Raw genomic sequence first — 20,542 nt, forward strand, 5'->3', positions numbered from 1 at the left:
TCAAAAATATTGCTCAGATCAAAAACTGCACAGAAAAGATACATGTTTCTGGGAATATTATGTATTTAAACTTTATATACTAAGAAAAGTCTACACAAAAAAGTTGTATATTTTGGAAAGATGCATTAAAAAGCTGGTACTTGGAAAAGGTGCAGAAATCAAACAACCTATTGTGCATCAAAATGAAAGAATATAAACATGCATATGGATTAAACTTTCTTTCTTTTTCCTTGAAGACATTTCGCTTCTCATCCAAAAAGCGTCTTCAGTTCTCATTCTCCACCAATCAATCAGAAGTGAAGAAGCTTCTTGGATGAGAAGTGAAACATCTTCAAGGGAAAAAAAAAACAAAGAAAGTCCAGTTGCCTTTTGAGAAAGCACCTTTGGGACATGGAATAGAGTTGTTGCTACTTCTGCTACTGTTGTTATTTCCATTTTTGCCACTTCATCATCTTCTCGCATGCTCGATTATGATTGTTTAGAGGAAGGATATTGGATTTTAAGCTTGCTTCACACATGTCTGATTTAATCACAGGATAATGCAATTGCTAACCAGCATTGCCGAAAGCATATACTCAGGTTTGTTTGACTGCAGACCCTTTTTGTGATTAAAATGAAATGTCACAAGCTAATATCTTCCAATTTGATCACCCAGAACTACTTTAATTATAGCATTAATACCCCAGTAAAGCTCATTTTAAACAGGAAGACTCTTCCACATGACCTGTGTTAACTGCTTTAAAACTAGAAATAATATCTTGGCATCTGAACTTCTGTGCTGAATGAATAATGCATTGCAAACTAATTTTGTAAGAATCAATTCCATCAAAGTCAACTTTAGTGTTTAATTCATGGGAATCAATTCTCCCCAGTCAGATTCTTCTGATGTGGCAACTTTCCCTGATATTTGAAGGTGGGTCAACAGAACAACCCTCTGATTTATCTTTGGACCCAAGGGCAGCAACATAGCAGCAGACACCTTTTTTTGTATTTGCCAGCCTCTTTGACTCCACTGACTTTTTTTTTAAAAAAAGAGATCTTTCCATATGATAGAAAATTAAGTGGAAACTGGCATGTTGCAAAGTCAAGTACTGGCATCTATTTTATTTCAAATATGCTTCTGACACTCACATGGGCCTGGTAAATATTATTAAACAAACATCAAGTGAGAAATAAGCCAATCAGCCTGTGCGTGCTGTAGTTCTCTTTCTGATTAATGGGTGCTTGAGAACTAGTCCCACCTGTTTTGATAGACATTTTGCCAACATACCTGTGGTGTGCTCCAGATCTGCAAGTTCAGGCTGAAGGCAACCTCTACAGTATATGGGTAGTCATTTGATCTATGGTAATAGAGAAGGTTCCTGCATATTCCATGGACAGCAAAGATGACCAACAAGCAAGTACTGGAACCATAACACCATATATGTCCCTGGGAGGAAAGAAATCACAAAAATGTGCATCACATTTTGGCCATGTTGATGTGGAGGAATTCACTGCAGAAAGCAATTGTGTTGAGAAGAATTAATGGTAAAAGGAAACCAGGCCACCAAAGAAAATGGTGGCTAGACACCATCAAAGCTGACACCAACTAGAGCAGAGGTCTTCAAACTTGGCCCTTTTATGACTTGTGGACTTCAACTCCCAGAATTCCTCAGCCAGCGTGCCTGGCTGAGAAATACTAGGAGCTGAAGTCCACAAGTCATAAAAGGGCCAAGTTTGAAGACCCCTGAACTAGAGCATAGAAAATCTCAAGTAGTACAAGAGTCAGACATGACTGAATGGATAACATCATCATCATATGGGGAGAAAGGAAAAGTTTTATTGCTAGAGTACAGTAGGGTATTATCATAAAGGTAAAGGTAAAGGTAAAGGTTCCCCCGCACATGCGTGCTAGTCGTTTCCGACTCTAGGGGCCGGTGCTCATCTCCGTTTCAAAGCCGAAGAGCCAGCGCTTGTCCGAGGACGTCTCCGTGGTCATGTGGCCGGCATGACTAGACGCCAAAGGCGCACAGAACGCTGTTACCTTCCCACCGTAGTGGTCCCTATTTTTCTACTTGCATTTTTACGTGCTTTCGAACTGCTAGGTTGGCAGAAGCTGGGACGAGTAACAGGCACTCACTCTGCTACGCGGTACTCGGGATTCGACCCGCCAAACTGCCGATCTTCAGATCGACAAGCTCAGCATCCTAACCCACTGAGCCACCGCGTCCCTTAGGGTATTATCATATCAGCTATCAATTCTGTTGCAATACTATAAACATATATCCTAGTCCCCATGGAATTTCTCAAGCATCAGAAAAAGTTATATCCGATACACAATGTATTCATTATTAATATTTAATGTCAGAATACCTCTAATACAAGAGGTATTTGAATTACCAGAACTAAGTTGAAGGGAGAAGGAGAGAAAGATTAGAGTTTGGACATTCTCATTGCCTATGCATCTCACATAATAGGAATATTGAAATATGTTTGAAGAGGGATGTAGAGTAGCATTTCTCATGAAAAAGCTCTACTCTTTTTCTATTATGTGACTGTTGCAAACTATTTAATTCACATCATTTGCGTGTTGAATCATGATAACTCTAAATCCGGAGTTGTCTACTGCAGGAAGGAAAGTAAAACGACAGCCACAAATGTACATTCAAAACCCTATGTTTTAAAATACATACATTAAAAGGGGGCAGATATGTCTTTCTATGCCCACATTTTTTTTGTTTTTCAGGTTTCATTCAGCTTCAGCATGACTTCAAAAGACATTATTTCTGATAAAAAATATTAGTCCTTCCCTTCTGCCAGCTAGAAGAGTAAGTTTCAGAATTTAAGAGAATAAAGAGATTAAAAAATGAGAAATATATTTTAAAAGACCAAATGGATGGGAAGGAGAATGTGTGTCCAACTACCTTTAACACTAATAACTTCAATTTTCTGTAACCTGTATCTTGTCCAGGTCCCCAAATGTAATATTTTTAATGCAGGTTCATCACAGAAGTAATTGCAGAATAATAGCACTGCTATCTATGTATGACATTTTAAAGAGGTCTCTGTAAGGAAATTCTCCTCTTTAGATCAGAAAAGCATCCATGTCTATCAGAAGTCTTTGTACAGCAGCTTTGAAGACATTTTCCACTGGTCTCCACAAATATGTCTAGGATCAGGTGCTATATATCATTGGTACAAGCATGACAAAAATACCTGATATTTATATATGCAGATAATAAACATCTTTGAAACAACTGTGACAAGATTTCTAGAGGGTGCAACTGTTTAAACATATCAAAATGTTTTCAAAGCACTTCTTTGAAATGTCATGCCCTGCCCTAATATTTACTAGACAATTCTTGAATTCAAGTGAAGAACATTTGGAATATCTGAAAGTTCAGTCACTGTGACTGAAAGGAAGGAGTTGGTATGTTCCAACAACTCATTGTCTAACTTGCTCTGACTGATGAAGCTGCTTGGATGAGCAATGAAACACTTAAACCAGAGGTCTTCAAACTTGGCCCTTTGGACTTCAACTCCCAGAATTCCTCAGCCAGCATGCCAGGCTGAGGAATTCTGGGAGTTGATGTCCACAAGTCATAAAAGGGCCACGTTTGAAGACCCCTGACTTAAACCAACAAAAAATAAGTCCCGTTGGCCCGCCTTAACTTTCAGATAACTTTACCTGGATGACTGAGAAGCTTCATCAACATCTGGAATAGTTCCTGTGACAATGTCCAAGGTCACCTTATAACATTAGCTCCCTTATGTCCTCTCACCTCAAACTGTTGGGATAATGGGATCCCTTTTGGATCATAATAATTCTTGGTTAAAGCTATTGCACTGACCAAATGATACTTTGCATACCTATGAACTAAATGACCAACCACAATGAAAAAAATCAAGTTATTTCATTAGAAGGTTTGAGAAAATTCCATAGATAGCTAGGATTTAAGATTTAAGATAACAAATCTTATTTATTAGAAGTTTCTTCCTGGGTGAAATAGTTTGTGCCTTCTACTTTTTGATATTTTGAATCATATTTAATAGGATTTTTGAGCTCCTTTTGGAGGTGATGAAGGAGGTGATAACTGATTTTCTTGATTTTTGTTACACATCCTCCCATCACTTGAGTCTGATAGGTGCATTTGAATTTTCATGATAATGGTGGGGGGGCCACAACAGACATAACCAATGATTTTATCTCAGTGGGCAGGGTAATTTTTTTTCTCAATTGACTTTTAAAGGGGAAAATATTTGTTGAATTTTGTTCACTCTTTAGCACCACTTAATCAATACCTAAGGGAAACATCAGGAATTGTGGTACATGAAGGCATCCATTTTATGTGGCCTGCTATAGCCCTAAAATAGAGATATGAACTGAAAATACATATCCCCTCCAGTGCCTGGCATTTTTGGGGTCCATGAAAAGAATGAAGACATAAATGGAACATTTTTCATTGCTTTTGTATCCACTACATCAGACATGTCAAATTCATGATGCCACATGACATCGCACAACGTACCACAACTTTCCCCCCATTGTTGGCAATGGGGTGGGTGCGGTTTCATCGTGACGCATCTGGCACACGGGCCGGCAGTTTGACATGCCCTGCACTACACTGTATTTCTTCTCTTCTCTTATTCACTGTTGCTATCAATGGGTTAAAGTCAAACATTGTTGGAACACAGGTAAATATTAACAGTAAAAAGACTCTTGAAGGGATTGGGTGGAGAGAAGTGGGTTGCTGAATATAAAATTCACAAAAAGGTTGTGTCCAAATCTGTCTTAGAATAAATCAACTGATTATTCTAGAATTTCAAAAGTTTTGTTTTGTGAGCTTGTGGGAGGCCATATGAGAGCTGAGGAGGAGCTGTCTCTCAGGATGTACCCACCCTGAAGATGCATTAAGACACCGCTTGACACACAGATTCAGATGTTTGTTGTTTACGCAATTTAAGAACAAATGAAGACATTGATTGAAATAGACAATCTGTGTTGAGGGCTTTCTCACAATATTCCTCTCAACACTTTTTTTTAAAAAGAGAACCTTCAAGTAGACAAATGTGTCTACATGACTAAATGCTAAGGTACATAAATATCTCAAACGTGAGCTGAATTTATCTAATGTGAATTTACATTAGAGCCTGGCAACTGTAACTAAGAAAGACTGATGGCAGAGTCAAAAGTTTTTGGTTTACCTTAATGAGCTTACTGGTGCATTTCAAACAATTCACCTGGCAAATCTTTGTTAACACAGGTATTGGAATATTCCACACAGCAAAAATATTGTGGGTTGGAAAGTTTATACCTGCAATTAAGCCTACTTTGTCGGGGTTTTATTTTGCATTATATTTCTTGCCAACAACTACTTGCTGGATGAAAATGAAGTGATTTTTTTATTACAGTTGTCTTGGTTAAGGTGTAAGGGACACGCTGGAGAAGAATATGTCTATCTCAAATGGAATACACAAGATTTGATGAGGAAGGTCTCTGATTCAGTTCCTTGATTTATAAGTAAAACCTGAAAATATTCTGGTCTGAAAACTTGAAAACTTACAGTAAGTTTAGGTAAGTGTAACTGAATTGGGCATTTATGGTCTGATTCAATAAATGCCTCATCTTGTGTTCTTCACCTGTTATTTCAAAGCTCAGATCTTTTTTAAGGGCTTCCATGGATTTTGACTATGTAGTGGAACCAACCTCAAGCAAAATAGGATGAAGACAAGATAATATAAAAGTCCATGATGGATTTTCCTGAGAAGTCACATGACTTACTAAAATGGAATCTGTCATGGCCTCAATAGGCAGATAATTTATGGAGCCTACTCATATCCACATTAGAACATTTCTCAGAAATATTTAGATCAGGGGTCTTCTAACTTGGCCCTTTTATGACTTGTGGACTTCAACTCCCAGAATTCCTCAGCCAGGCATGCTGGCTGAGGAATTCTCATCCAAGCAGCTTCATCAGTCAGAGCAGGTTAGTTAGACAAAGAGTTGTTGGAACATACCAACTCCTTCCTTCCAGTCACAGTGACTGAACTTTCAGAGTTGAAGTCCACAAGTCATAAAAGGGCCAAGTTTGAAGACCCCTGATTTAGATAAATAAAAATGTCTTATTATTTGAGGTGTTCTATATAAAAAATAATAAATTAACATTTATTTATTTATTTATTTATTTATTATTTATTTTTGGGACTTATATGCCGCCCTATCTCCCGAAGGACTCAGGGCAGCTAACAACAATAAAATACAGCGATACAAAAGTTAAAAAGAATTAAATTAACAGCCCCAATAAAATAAATTAAAATTAATAAATTAAAAATTTAAAAACATTTTTTAAAATATGATGTTTTGGTTAAAGTATGTCTGGGAACTAAAAGTCCCATACCCAAGGCTCTATTCAAGGGCATAAGTAGAATTCTCAAGATCACTAGGTAGACTTTTCAGATGGGCTTTCAATGGTTAAAAGAAAAACTGCCTTCCTAATATTTGCCTTGGGAACATTGATTGATCAATTGGTTAAATATGTCATGAAGCTGTTATTTACCATTAGCAGCCACCTTGTGGTGGAATCTGGTGCTAAGTTGCAGGAAAGAGGGAGTCTTTCCCAAGGAGCTAAGAGGCAAACACTTGGTATGTGGATAGACGCCCAAAAGAGATCCTCCCTAAACCTTCATAGGATATATCTGATAGTTATGTAGAATGGTCTTTAGTCTAGCAAGATTCCTGTTTATGGGCAAACAGAAATAAAGAAATGACTTGAGTAGTTCATTGTGTCACTCTTGGTTCCTTGCACCTGACATCCATAGATTGACTGTCTCAAGCTGATCTGTCCTCAGCCTTGCTCTTCAGGTCTTCCATCAGCACACCCATTGTGAGTCCGTCCGCCTTGCTGCTGGTTGTCCTTTTCTACATGAACCACATTTTTATTATAATGAAGCCATGATGTCCCTGTTGTCTCAATGGCAATGATAGCCATTTATGTTATCCCAACAGATTACACTTCTCGGAGAAGTTCCATTCGGAATGAGCTTTTCCATGTTGATGCACCAGCCTAATTAACAATTGAAGCATCTCATAAAAAGTGTTTCTCCTTCCAGCCTGTATGCCATCTGTCTCAGTTAAGCACAACATTGGTATTTCAGTAAGAATACATGAAGGGATTGAAAAGGGGGAAAACTTTAGTCAATTCTAAATGTAAAAATCTTCGTGAAAGGTTAAAAATAGATCCACAAACCCCAGGGGAATTTTTCAAAGGAGAGGAAAAAAAGGAAAAATAAAATAAAAATAGAACCAGTAGATGCACAATATGTGTAGTGCTTGGTGTTCTCTGAGCTTGGCTGTTTTCTTTCAGACATTTCATTAGCCAACTGGGTAACAATTGAAATGCTGCAATGATTTGCAGTAGCTTTTACTGTCAAGGTACATAGGGATGTTGTTTTCTCCTTGGTGGTTACTTGATTGGGTTATTGTTTACTGTTTGACTGTTTGTGTAAATTGGTAGTTCTTTGATTGGTAGTTTCTTGATGTATTGTTTACTGCTCACTTCCATGTCTGCTACTAATCTTGGTGTTAATGGCTGCTTATCTTTATGTTGATTTTTTGGTGAGAAGGTGTTCTGATTTTTGGTTTGTTTCTTTTCTTTTTATCCTTTTATTGTCTTTTTTGAAGGTGTGTAAATGTTGTTCATCTCTATGGGGTTCTTGATGGTGGATTTGTAAAAGGTGAAAAATAGATGCACAAACCCCAGGATTTCCCTAGCATTTTTGGATTTAGCTTGGTCTAGGATGGCTCAGTGGGTTAGGATGCTGAGCCTGTCAATCAGAAGGTCGGCGGTTTGGCGGGTCGAATCCCGAGTGCCGCGTAACAGAGTGAGTGCCTGTTACTCGTCCCAGCTTCTGCCAACCTAGCAGTTCGAAAGCACGTAAAAATGCAAGTAGAAAAATAGGGACCACTATGGTGGGAAGGTAACAGCTTTCCGTGCGCCTTTGGCATCTAGTCATGCCGGCCACATGACCACGGAGACGTCCTCGGACAAGCGCTGGCTCTTCGGCTTTGAAACGGAGATGAGCACCGGCCCCTATAGTCGGAAACGACTAGCACACATGTGCGGGGGAACCTTTACCTTTACCTTAGGATGCTCACAGTTTCCTAGTTGAAACTAGGTTGAGTTAGTCTAGTGTTGTGAAATTAAGGAGTTTTCATCATGTCTTCTGATGAATAGTTGATGTTCCTGGATGTGCTCAGCTACCTTTCTGCCTGTTTGTTCTACATAATGGCTGTTATAGTCCTTACCCTCGCTATTGTAGATGACTTCTCTTTATTCTTCTTTTGGTTTACTAAAGATGTTTTAAAGGCCTCCAATTAGTTTGGGTGCTAGTGTGATGTCATGTGGGATAATCTGTTGGTTGTTTCTGACATGTTTAACCTATAGTAGTTTATGTTTTTCATAGCTTGTATCTGTTGTGCTGTAGTGGGTTGCATGATCAGGAACTTTTTTTAAAAAGTTCCATTTTCCATTTTGTTGGAAAATGTTGTATAGGTGGTATTTTTCCTTTTTCTGCTGTTCTAGGTTAGTACATTTTGTGCTTGTCTGAATAAAGTGCTTTATGTAGTTCCTCTTGTGCCAGGTTGTGTTGTAACTTAGGTAATTCAGCACTTAGTTTAGTGTGGGTGGTTTTATGATATATTTATGTTTCTGATTTGCTGCCATTCCCTCTGCTGATGAGGATATCTAGAAAGGGTTGTAAGATTGATTTCTTGATCACCAAATTGATTCAGTTAAAAATTCTGAATTGGATACTAGAAAGTGAATTCAATTCAGGGGAAAAATGCACACAAAAAAACATTAAATGGCTGCATCACTTTGGAAGCATCTAATTTGATTTCCTAATTCTGTCTGAAGATATCTGGCTTGGAAAGTTGATTTGATTTGGAGATTCCACAAACTTTCTTCAAACTGAATTTCTAAACTGAATCTTTGCATAGTATTACTATGCATCCCCAAAACCATGTTGGAGACAGATGTTTAAATATGCTTGAGATAAACATATATCTTTCACCTGACAATAATAATAATAATAATAATAATAATAATAATAATAATAATAATAATAATAATAATAATAATAATATAAAATACAATATAAAAATAATAAGCAAATAATAAATATTTTTTTAAAAAAAAACAAACTTAAAGGGCAGACTTGATGGACGACCAGGTCTTTTTCTGCCATCAGTTTTCTATTTTTCTATGTCTAGGAATTTCACTGCAGTTGACTCCTATATACAGAGAGGTATGATTAAATTACACAAGTAGTCCTTGACTTACAACAGTTCATTTAGTGGCCATTCAAAGTTACAACGGGATTGGCAAAAGTGACTCGTGACCATTTTTCACACTTATGACCATTGCAGCATCCCCATGGTCACTTGATCAAAACTGAGAAGCTGGGCAACTGACTCATGTTTATCACCGTTGCTGTGTCCCAAGGCCGCATGATCTCCTTTGGCGACTTTCTGACAAGCAAAGTCTACGAGGAAGCCAGATTCACTTAACAATCGTGTTACTAGCTTAACAACTGAAGTGATTCATTTAACAATTGTGGCAAGAAAGGTCATAAAATGGGGCAAAAGTCACTGAACAACTGTCACACGTAGCAACAGAAATATTGGGCTCCATGGGTATCCTGTAATACAGATTAACTCCTGTGTTAGAAATGAATCGAAAGGAAGATTTAAAAAAACACAACCAACTTTGGTTCTCCATTTAGATTATCGCTACAGTATTAGCTACTGCTAAGCTTGTAAGCCACCCTGAGTCTTCGGAGAAGGGCGGGATATAAATGGAATTAAAATAAAAAAAATTAAAATAAATTATCCATCACAGATAAGCAATTTAGGCACAGGTTTGTCCTCTGAACTTGCTGCTTGGCTGGCAGACATTTTGTTAGGCAAATTAGGTAACATCTTCATGGGGGTTTTGGGGGAGAAGTTTCTTGTTTGTTTATATAGGCTATGGGTGGTAGGTTGGCCTTGTGCGCGGCTGTATCGGTATGTGAATCGGTAATTCATTACATATTATTATAAGCACTTACAGAAATATTTAAACAGTTGTTAAGCTAAAGAATATGGGATCGTTCAAATAGTGTTCTTGCCTGCTCCCCAATTCCAGAAAAAAAATGTAGCTACCAAATATTCTTCGTATAATATTCCTTAATTCTGGTCTCAGACATATAGGTCTGAGTGTGTGAATAATCTAAGGGTCCTTTATGAGACACTTTATTGATCAACTTTCTGGAGTCACATCACCCTCTTTCATCAAATTCAGAACCAGACTGCTAACATCCAAATTCCATTTTCTGCCAATGAGCTTCACTACAGTTATACCCGAAATTAAAGGCAAAATCTGTTTAAGGTATGAGAACCTCCAGCCGAGGTATCCAGCTATGTTAAATGCTGAGCTAATGTTGAAATGATACCACTGTAAAAATCTGGCTTCCTTTGTAATATAATGTGTAATGACCTTGGGAAAAGGGCAGAAAATATTGCTGCCTAGGAAACAATCAGATAAGAGAGGAAGGAGTGCCCTGTAGCTTCACAATCAGAGAGAAAAATTTAGGAAGAACTCTCTGCAAATGATCAGATGTCTAATGGTGGCAATGGGAAGTTTGCAAGATTCTACTAATGTAGCCTTACAGTAAAGTAGAATTAGTTCATCTAATCCTGTTTCCTGTCTGGTTTTCCTGGGAGGGCTGGCATCAGTCTTGCAGAGGAGGTAGGGCTGTAGGGAAGGAAGGAAGGAAGGAAAGAAGGAAGGAAGGAAGGAAGGAAGGAAGGAAGGAAGGAAGGAAGGAAGGAAGGAAGGAAGGAAGGAAGGAAGGAAGGAAGGTCTCTAATGCTCCTTGCCAGAGTCTCATAAGAATACACAATGGGGAAGCTGGCAAGAAGTTGGAAGTAATTCCTGCCCCCACTGCTTTTTTGCCCATCATCTTGTTTCGCTGTTTAGTTAAGGAAATATTTCTGAAATGATGATCTAAAAGGGGCACAGGTTGCCCAGCATTCCATGACTTATGACCACTGGTTCATTAAATTCTAAAACAAAGTGGATAAGACTTTTTTTTAAAAAAAAATTCTAGGTAAATTGCTCAACAGCCATAGTTAGCCAAGTAATAGCAGTGTTGTAATTAGAATTATATACAGTATATATCTGAATCCCACCTGGAAACTCACTGCTTTCAAAAAAGAGTGTTGGCTTAGCAAAGGAAAATAATTGCAATGGGGGATTTATTATGAACTGGAGTCTCCCACACTATCAATATTATTGGGTTGTTAGCAACATTTAGGTCATTAAATAAATTTGTGTGTTCCAGAAGTCTCAAAATGAAACTGCAATTAATCAATACAATTCGTTAAATCATATTTGAGACTAATGGTAAACAGAACAATCAAATAAAACCAGTGGAGGATAAAAGGAAATATTGCTCAAAGAACCTTTGAGGCTAATGGCACACAGGGCAAACAAATAAGAATCAGTTAGTAATTAATTTAGTGCATTTTTCAATCAGAGGAGGGCAAGTAAGAAATTCCATTTTAAACAGGGTCATGACGTGAATGGGACAGCAAAAATCAATCTTTCAATTTATCAGTTAATCACTCAAGTATCCATCCATCCATCCATCCATCATTTCATTGACACTGCGCTATACTAAGAATAGATGAGCATAGCAAACTGTATGTTTGAGTTATTATTTTTGACTTTTAACATTGAAACTGCTCTATTTGCATGATTAGAAAAATTAAGTCAGTCTGGGGAATGCATAAACATTTGTTCAAACTTCTTATTGGTACTATTGCTGCCAACAAATTCTAAGTTATGGTTCTTCTTCAAACTAATTCCACCTGGAAATTTGAACAGCAACTTCACTAAAATCAAGATCTAAAAGAAGGCACACATGCACATATATGACCCAGCTTGGCTAAATGAAAACCTATAAAACATCTGTTCCCAGGAAACAGACAGCTACAGAAAGGGTAACCGAAAGTGCATTGAATAGGTAATTCTTAATTATAATTTTCCATTATTCTGTGTGCTGGAAGCTTAATGTAAAATTCCTGAACTGTTGGGGAATGGGAGACCAAATGCTGTTATTGTAAGTATTAGTTCTGCATGCAGAATGTGTGGCATCAGTTACAATGAAATGAAACACTCAGACAGGGAGCAGACAGCCGTAACCACCAGCTTAGGTGCTTTCTTTAATTGTTAGTTCATATGGTCACTTCACTGATTCTTACATTTTCTCCAAGAACAGTAAACACAATTGCACTTATTCAGCTATTATTCCCACTCTGTGAGTGGTAATGGGTCATGTTACCTTCCCACTGAAGTGGTACCTATTTATCTACTTGCATTTACATGCTTTCGAGTAGCTAGGTGGGCAGGAGCTGGGGAAAGTAATGACAGCTCACTCCATCATGCAGAGCTCAGGTCTTGCAGCATCTTTAACCACTGATCCATCACACCCCATCCCTTGGTATTGAATGAACTAAATTAAAAACTATTTTAAAAATTAAAAAGCTGTACCAGATCTCATAGCTCATAGCGCATATGTTTATGGTGCGGTATTTTAGCTCAGTACCAGCATTCAATATCAATACCAGTACTCTGTATTTGTTATTCTAGCAATAAACAGCAGCCTAATCAAATAACTACCAGGGACATTCCCACCAACGTGGTCAAAGCAAGCCACTTGTATGTAACAAAAGAGAAACTTTACTCTCTTCTAGCACTGATGATGTTATCTAGTTGGGTAATGAAATGTCTGAAAGAAAATTACCAAGCTCGGAGTGCAACAAAGAGTCCACAGTTCAACCCTGAGCTACCAATATTATCTTCTGTTGGTATTTTAGCCCAGCTGTTATTTCTTTATGAATGTATGTTTTCATTTATTTAATTATCTATACAATTTATATAGCTGCTGATTGCACATACAGTACATGATTCTGGCGCTGGCCGGCGGGCGCTCTCCGACGGGCCCGGCGCCGCCTCGGGATGGCAGCTCTACGGGGCGCTTTGCCTGCAGCGGAGGCCGCTCCTCGCGCAGCCGCCCAGCCCGGAAGAGGAGGAAATGGCCGGGCTGACCCAGCAGATAGAGGTAGAGAAAAGCTTGTATTCAGACCACGAACTCAGAGGTTTCACCGAGGATGAGCTGCTGTGTCAAAGGAATAAAGAAAAATACGATACTCCTGAGAAGATTGTCCTGGTCCAAGATATTGAAGACGCATGGGAACAGAAATTTCAGAAGTTTAAACCTGCCCCACGGATAACAGAGGCTGACCAAAACAATGACCGGACCTCTTTGAACAGGAAGTTGGACCAGAATTTGCTGCTGCTGGTTAAGCAGAAATTTGGAGAGGAAGATATATGGCTGCTGCCCCAGACAGAATGGCAACAAGGAGAGACGTTGCGAAACACAGTAGAACGGGTCTTGGATACCCTTCCAGGAATCCAGATGCAGGCCAAGTTCCTAGGAAATGCACCCTGTGGCTTTTACAAGTTCAAGTTCCCCAAGGCCATCCGCTCTGAGACCAAGACTGGAGGAAAAGTGTTCTTCTTCAAAGCCTTCTTGGAGGGCAGCCCCCAGCTGTCATCCCAGGAGGCAGTGGACTACTTGTGGGTCAGCAAAGGAGAGCTGGGGGACTACTTGAAACCTGCCTATCATTCCCAGGTTTCCCGTTTCTTAGTGGACATCTGAATCCTAGAGCTACTATTCCTCTTCTGCCAGCATCAGTGTGGAAAGTAACAGGAGTCACGTCACTTGGATGGAGGAGATGGCGCCATGTGTGCTTTGTACGTGTAGAGGCCACGTTGGGTCCAGGAGAATAAGGATAATAAAATACATGATTCTGGGCAGCTCAAAGTGTTAAAATTATAAAAAACAAAATGCATCACAATATCCTTAACGCTAAAGTTTGTGGCTCTCCAAAATAGAATGCCAGATATTTTCGTAGTACCTCACTTGCAAAACAGTAAGACTGTACTTCTAAAAATAACCCAGCAGTGATATAAATCCTGAATGAATATGAGATTTGAGCTTGTTTGTGTCCCTCTGGTTTATATGCATGTGAAAGGAAGCTTCTGGAAGATAACAATGTGGTGTCTGGATTATATAGTCTCTATTGAACTGCAGTGAAGCTGCATCTACAGTAGGAGAAAAATTCAGAAATTATATTTCATGGTTTTCCCCGAAGTTTTAAACACATCTCATGTAATTTCATGAAAAGAATTTGTCGCTGAATTTCTTTCTCAAAGTAGAACATTTCAATAAATATGTCAAGGTTGGAATGTGGCATTCAGTTATAGCAATAGCAATAGTGCTTAGACTTACAGTATATATTGCTTCATAGTGCTCTAACAGCACTCTCTTAGTGGTTTACAAAGTCAGCCTACTTGCCCCCAGCAATCTGGGTCCTCATTTTACCAATCTCAGAAGGATGGAAGGCTGAGTCAACCTTGAGCTGGTCAGGATCAAACTCCAAGCTGTGGGCAGTTAGCCTGCAATACTGCATTCTAACTAGTGAGCTGCCAAGGCTTCTATTAGATGCAATTGCTGTGCATTGTTGATAAACTTTTCAACCATCTGCAGCTTCCCTTTCCAGCTATTAGTGAGAAATGGTTTGGTCACTGCAGAAGGGAAACTTTACCCTACTTTCCCAGGAAGTAGAAGAATTTCTTTGTTATGGGTGCTCCATCACTGGAAGAAGATATTGGACAGCCATTTGTCCAGAATAGTATAAGGTCTCCAGCTTGAATTTGGGATTAGACTAGAAGACCTCCAAGGTCCCTTCCAATTCTGTTATACTATTACTGAGGGGATTAGCTATAGATATAATCAAAGTTTAAAGACACCCATTGTAATGTGTGGAATAAACATTTCTTTTAACAATGGATTATTGTTAGTGTATAGACCAGGGGTCAGCAAACTGAAACAGTGAAAGAGCCACTCGGAACTGGTTCCCTCACAAAAGGAAAAACTGGGAGCCGCAAAAAAATATGTGGGCATGTGCATACATGTGCGCATGCGCAGAACAGGGTTTGACTGAAGAGTGGAGCTAAGGCGAGATATGCACCTACCCTGCATATTTGAATTGATTGGTTGAACTTTTTTAGTCCAACTTTTTTTTTTTGACTGCACGTGGCAGAGGACCAGGAGCTGCAAGAGATGGCTGAAAGAGCCGCATGCAGCTCCTGAGCCGCGGGTTGCAGACCTGTGGTATAGAGAGTAGAGGGACACGGTGGCTCAGTGGGTTAGGACGTTGAGCTTGTCAATGAGAAGGTCGGCAGTTTGGTGGGTCGAATCCCGAGTGCCGCATAAAGAAGTGAGCACCTGTTACTCATCCCAGCTTCTGCCAACCTAGCAGTTCGAAAGCACGTAAAAATGCAAGTAGAAAAATAGGGACCACTCCAGTGGGAAGGTAACAGCATTCCGTGCACCTTTGGCATCTAGTCATGCCAGCCACGTGACCACGGACATATCCTTGGACAAGCGCTGGCTCTTTGGCTTTGAAACGGAGATGAGCACCGGCCCCTAGAGTCAGAAACGACTAGCACGCATGTGTGTGGGAACCTTTACCTTACCTTTTTATAGACAGTACACTATAAAGTATTATATAATAGATTTTTTTTCAAATGATGGTGATGTAACATTTGGAAGAAGGAAAGAGAATTACTTATTTACAGTAAATTCTGCAAATCAGTTGGAACACAAAGGGGGAGATCAGAAATTAAATACTTATTTATATTGTTTTAAATGTTTTTTTCTTTTTCTTCCCCCCCCTCTTTTTTAGCATTTATAAATAATAATACAGTGAGAATTTGGCATTAACAAATGTTTATACTTTATTTGTTTTCTCAGAAAAACAACTTGGTGTACCTGGGTATAATTTATCTTTCATGTTATATTAATTGTGTAGCTTAAGCCATTTATTTATCTGTTTATTGATATAATCTCTTCCAGAACTAAAACATTGTTTTAAATGAATAAATAACAACAAACCCCAAAGAAAAGAATTCTTCGTAATTAGCTTCCAAACAACTGAGAGTTCCTAAGGTACTGTACAAGACAAAAACTGGTTAGCCTAGCATGAAATGGAGCATCTAGAGAAATGGAATGCTGAAATAAGAAGATAAAAACTCAGATGCAACACAAAGGAAGGCCTTCAGCATAAAATGGGGAGAAAACAGAATTAAACTTAAAGACTGATACTATTAAATGTTCACAGTAGGGAAGACACATTTCTGCAAAAGCTTCACTCAGAAAAACAGCTGAAGCCAAGCAGGAGTTTTATGCTTGTCAATCACTTTTCTAACCATCTTCCAGCAGGAGTTCGTTGAAAAATATTGCAAAGTTCTATTCTGAGTTTTGCAAGCAAAAACACGTGCTTAAGTTAAGTCCAAGTTCCAGTATATTGAGTTCAGTCTACTTGGAAGCAATTTCCAGAGTTTATGCCAGTCCAAATGCTTTTAAAATGGTAATTAAAATTGACCCTTTAAGCAAAATGTCTTTGTATTTATTGTAGGGACACCCAAGGAGGAACCACAGTTATTTGAATGACAACCCACAGAGAAATAAATAGGAGTTCATCCCAGTTGCGTGTCTTCAGAATACAGTGGTGGTGCTTTGTTAAACATCTGCCTGTAGTTGTAATGGTTTGCATGCAATATATTTTGATGGAAGCTGCCAATTCACATTACTACCATTCATTTAGCGACCAATCAAACGACCATGTGGTTGCCATTTGCGATCATCTCAGGAGTTTTGTAACAAGCAAACTCAATAAGGGAAGCCAGATTCACTGAAGGATAACATGTCTCACATCCACCTTCGCTTAACAAATGGGCCAAAAAAGGTACTAAAAGATATATTGTATATATCCTTGCCATTTCAATGGTGAAAAAAGTAAAGTTCTACACTTAGGCAAGAAAAACCAAATGCACAGGTATAGTATAAGTGATACCTTGCTCAACAGTAGTAACTGTGAGAGGGATCTCGGAGTCCTAGTGGATAATCACTTAAATATGAGCCAGCAGTGTGCTGCAGCTGCCAAAAAAGCCAACACAGTGCTAGGCTGCATTAACAGAGGGATAGATTCAAGATCACGTGAAGTATTAATATCACTTTATGATGCCTTGATAAGGCCACACTTGGAATATTGCATCCAGTTTTGGTCACCACGCTGTAAAAAAGATGTTGAGACTCTAGAAAGAGTACAGAGAAGAGCAACAAAGATGATTAGGGGACTGGAGGCGAAAACATATAAGGAACGGCTGCAGGAATTGGGTATGTCTAGTCCAGGGGTAGGCAACCTCGGCTCTTTTATGACTCAGCTTTGGGTAGATAGGCTTTTGAAATCTGCCATCAGATTTGCAGGCAAAGGAAAGTTCTCTTAATTTCTACAGGACTCCTCTTTAATGTGGACAGATGAACTGTTACCAAAGAGGGACAGAGGAGCTCCTGCATGACATTTGGATGAAACATCAGAAGCCAGAGAAGTTTCAGACCACCAGGAGGATTAGCTACAAAATTAAAGATGTAATATTCACATGGTTTGTTTAGCCAGTAGTGAATGAAGGGCCTGAAAAAAAAAACCTTTCAAAACACACTCTCTCATCATTTTGAACAAAAATGGTACAAAACACTGCAGGAGAAGGTTTACACAAGCATTACTTTCCGTCATGGTTCCAGTGGGTTAGAAACTTTGTATCAGGGATAAAATAAAGATAGTTTGCCTTAAATATAATGTAGAAAAGTTATACTTTCAGCGAGTATACAAGTATTGGGTGAAACTTTCAGCACAGCGATTACACAAGCGCAAGCCGTTTGACAGCTCTCGGCTGTCAAATCTGCCGGCTACCGCGCAAGCGCAACCAGTTTGACAGCTCTGAGCTGTCAACCCGGCTAGACTCCGATTGGCTCCAACAAACAAGTGGGAAACCGGCACAGCCCCGATTGGCTGACGGTCAGTCAGCTATAGTATAAATAGAAACGCTGTTAACCTGTTCTTTGCCTGGTTCCTTAATAAAGGGTTTTTCGATAGCCTGCTGTCCTGCCTGCTTCTTACAATAGAGCAGAAAAGTTATACTTTCAGCGAGTTTACAAGTATTGGGTGAAACTTTCAGCACAGCAAGACACTTGATTGAAATAACTAGCATCCGGTGGGGATTCAAATTACTGAACGTATATTAGTTAGCATTAGGTCAGGCTTGCTGAACTAAAGACTGTTTGCTTGGGTAGTTGCTGGTCTGAAGCTGCCATTACATAGAAAGTAGAGCTTTAGGAGCCCAGCAAGAAATTACAGGCCACTTAATTCTGCATCCATTTTACAGAAATCATCAAAGCTATTTTAGGAATTGGAGGAGGGACTTTGGGAGAGCAAGGTGAAAGCTGAAGAAAGATTAAATAACACAACTTCCACACGGGCAGTCAAAAGAATATTCTGCCCTATCTTAAAGAACCTAATTAGCATTTTCTGGATTGCTGGATTTTCAGTTTTAGAGGAATATACCATTCCAGTCAGTGATGTTTATGCACCATATTCAAGATCCAAATGGAAATGTACATCAACCAATACACAGATCTACTTCAATCAGACTAATATGTATGTCACAAAACACTGAATTCTAGCATGGCACGTACCTGAAGTTTTCCTTGTTTAGTAGAATAATTCTACAATATTATCCATGTTAGATGTAATGTACGTGGGAATGATCTTGGGAGATGGAGCAGGGAGATGTTGCCTAGGATAGATCAGACGAGGGGTGGACTAGCCCATGGCTGCATAAAGGGCAGAAAAAGAAACTCAGAAAGAAACCTCACTCACTTAATAGGCAGTAAAAGAAACAGTGGGTGATTTGTACTTTCAATCTTAAAGATTCTGTTAATGTAACCATACAATAAAGAAGAATTAGCTGATCTGGTTGTGTTTCCTGTCTGGTCTACCTGGGAAGGTTGATAAGAGATGATCCCATTCCTCAAGATCAGATAAAAACACCTCCATAGCTACACATCGAATCCTAAAGTCAGAAAGAGGTCATTAATCCTATCAATGCCAAACATCCTGCTCCGTGCACGAATCTGAATTAAAGCATCTCATGCTTTAGAAGGTTAACATCTTTACCGAGGTACAGTGAAGTTGAATAAAGGAGAAAATGTCACAATATTTCACATTTTCCCACTGCAATTTAAAACATATTTCATCTAATTTGAATAAAACAGCATACTTTCTTCCTTAAAGGAAAGAAAATGTTGGTTAAAATGTTCAGGGTAAATTGTGGTGTTCTTGCCTTTTAGAATAGAATAGAGCTGGAAGGGACCTTGGAGGTCTTCCAGTCCAGCCCCCTGCTCAGGCAGGAGGACCTATACCATCTCAGACAAGTGACTGTCTAGCCTATTCTTAAAAATCTCCAGTGATGGAGCACCCACGATTTCTGGGGGCAAGCTATTTCACTGGTTAATTGTTCTCAATGTCAGGAAGGTGTCTCCTTAATTCCAGGTTGCTTCTGTCTTTGATCAGTTTCCAACCATTGTTTCTTATCCTGCTCACTGATGGTTTGGTGAATAATGTGACCCCATCTTCTTTGGGAGAACGTTGTCCATGGGGTTGCGATGGGTCGGACGCAACTTCGCAGCTAACAACAACATCTTCTTTGTAGCAGCCCCTCAAATACTGGAACACTGCTATCATGTCTCCCCTATTTCTTCTTTTCTTTAAACTAGCCAAACCCAAGTCCTACAGTCGTTCTTCGTATGCTTTAGTCTCCAGGCCTTTGGCTGCAGTATTCCAGGTGTGGTCTAACTAGGGTTTTATAAAGCGGTACTAATACTTTGCGTGATCTTGATTCTATGTCTCTGTTTATACAACCCAGGATTGTATTAGCTTTTTTGGCTGCTGCTGCACACTGCTGGTTCATGGCTAAGTGATCGTCCACTAGGATTCCAAGGTCCCAATCTCTACTTGTATCTTTGATTTTTCCTACCTAAATGTAAAACTTTGCTTTTCTCCACACTGAAACTCATTTTGTTGGATAGGGCCCATTGTTCAAGATTGTCAAGATCTTTTTGGATCCTGAGTTTGTCTTCTGGGATGTTGGCTATTTCTACCAATTTGGTGTCATGTGCAAATTTGATGAGTTCCCCTTCAATTCCCTCATCTATGTCACTGATTAAGATATTGAAGAGTACTGGGTTTAAGATGGAACCTTGTGCTTACTTCTCTCCATGTGGATGTAGTACCATTGAGGACTACTCATTGAGTTATTTTGCCAGCCAGCTACAGATCCATCTGGTGGTGAAGTTGTCTATTCCACCTTTTTCTAGCTTATCAAGGAGTAGTGGACTACTTTATCAAATGCCTTACTGAAATCTAAGTATACTATGTCCACAGCATTTCACTGGTCTACTAGTTTAGTCACTTTATCGAAGAATGAAATAAGATTGGTTTGGCAGGATCTGTTTTTAACAAACCCATGCTGGCTACTAGTTATAACTTTGCTTC

The 20,542-nt window shown here is 39.1% G+C and overlaps 1 protein-coding gene across 1 annotated transcript in view; it reads left to right on the forward strand.

Moving 5' to 3' along the window:
• LOC310640320 (large ribosomal subunit protein mL46-like) overlaps window positions 1-13,881 on the forward strand; it is a gene marked incomplete at its 5' end in the record, with an annotated part of 82,742 nt that extends 68,861 nt beyond the window's left edge. Inside the window, 3 exons of the mRNA XM_083362535.1 lie at window positions 7,661-7,713; window positions 9,251-9,285; window positions 12,964-13,881. Of these exons, the coding sequence (XP_083218661.1) occupies window positions 7,661-7,713; window positions 9,251-9,285; window positions 12,964-13,743 (868 nt within the window). The 3' untranslated portion in view covers window positions 13,744-13,881. The remainder of the gene's footprint in view (window positions 1-7,660; window positions 7,714-9,250; window positions 9,286-12,963) is intronic.
• Between the last annotated feature and the right edge of the window lie 6,661 nt (window positions 13,882-20,542).

Source organism: Vipera ursinii (genome assembly GCF_947247035.1).
Source record: "Vipera ursinii genome assembly, chromosome: 4".
In the NCBI taxonomy this organism is placed as follows: domain Eukaryota; kingdom Metazoa; phylum Chordata; class Lepidosauria; order Squamata; family Viperidae; genus Vipera; species Vipera ursinii.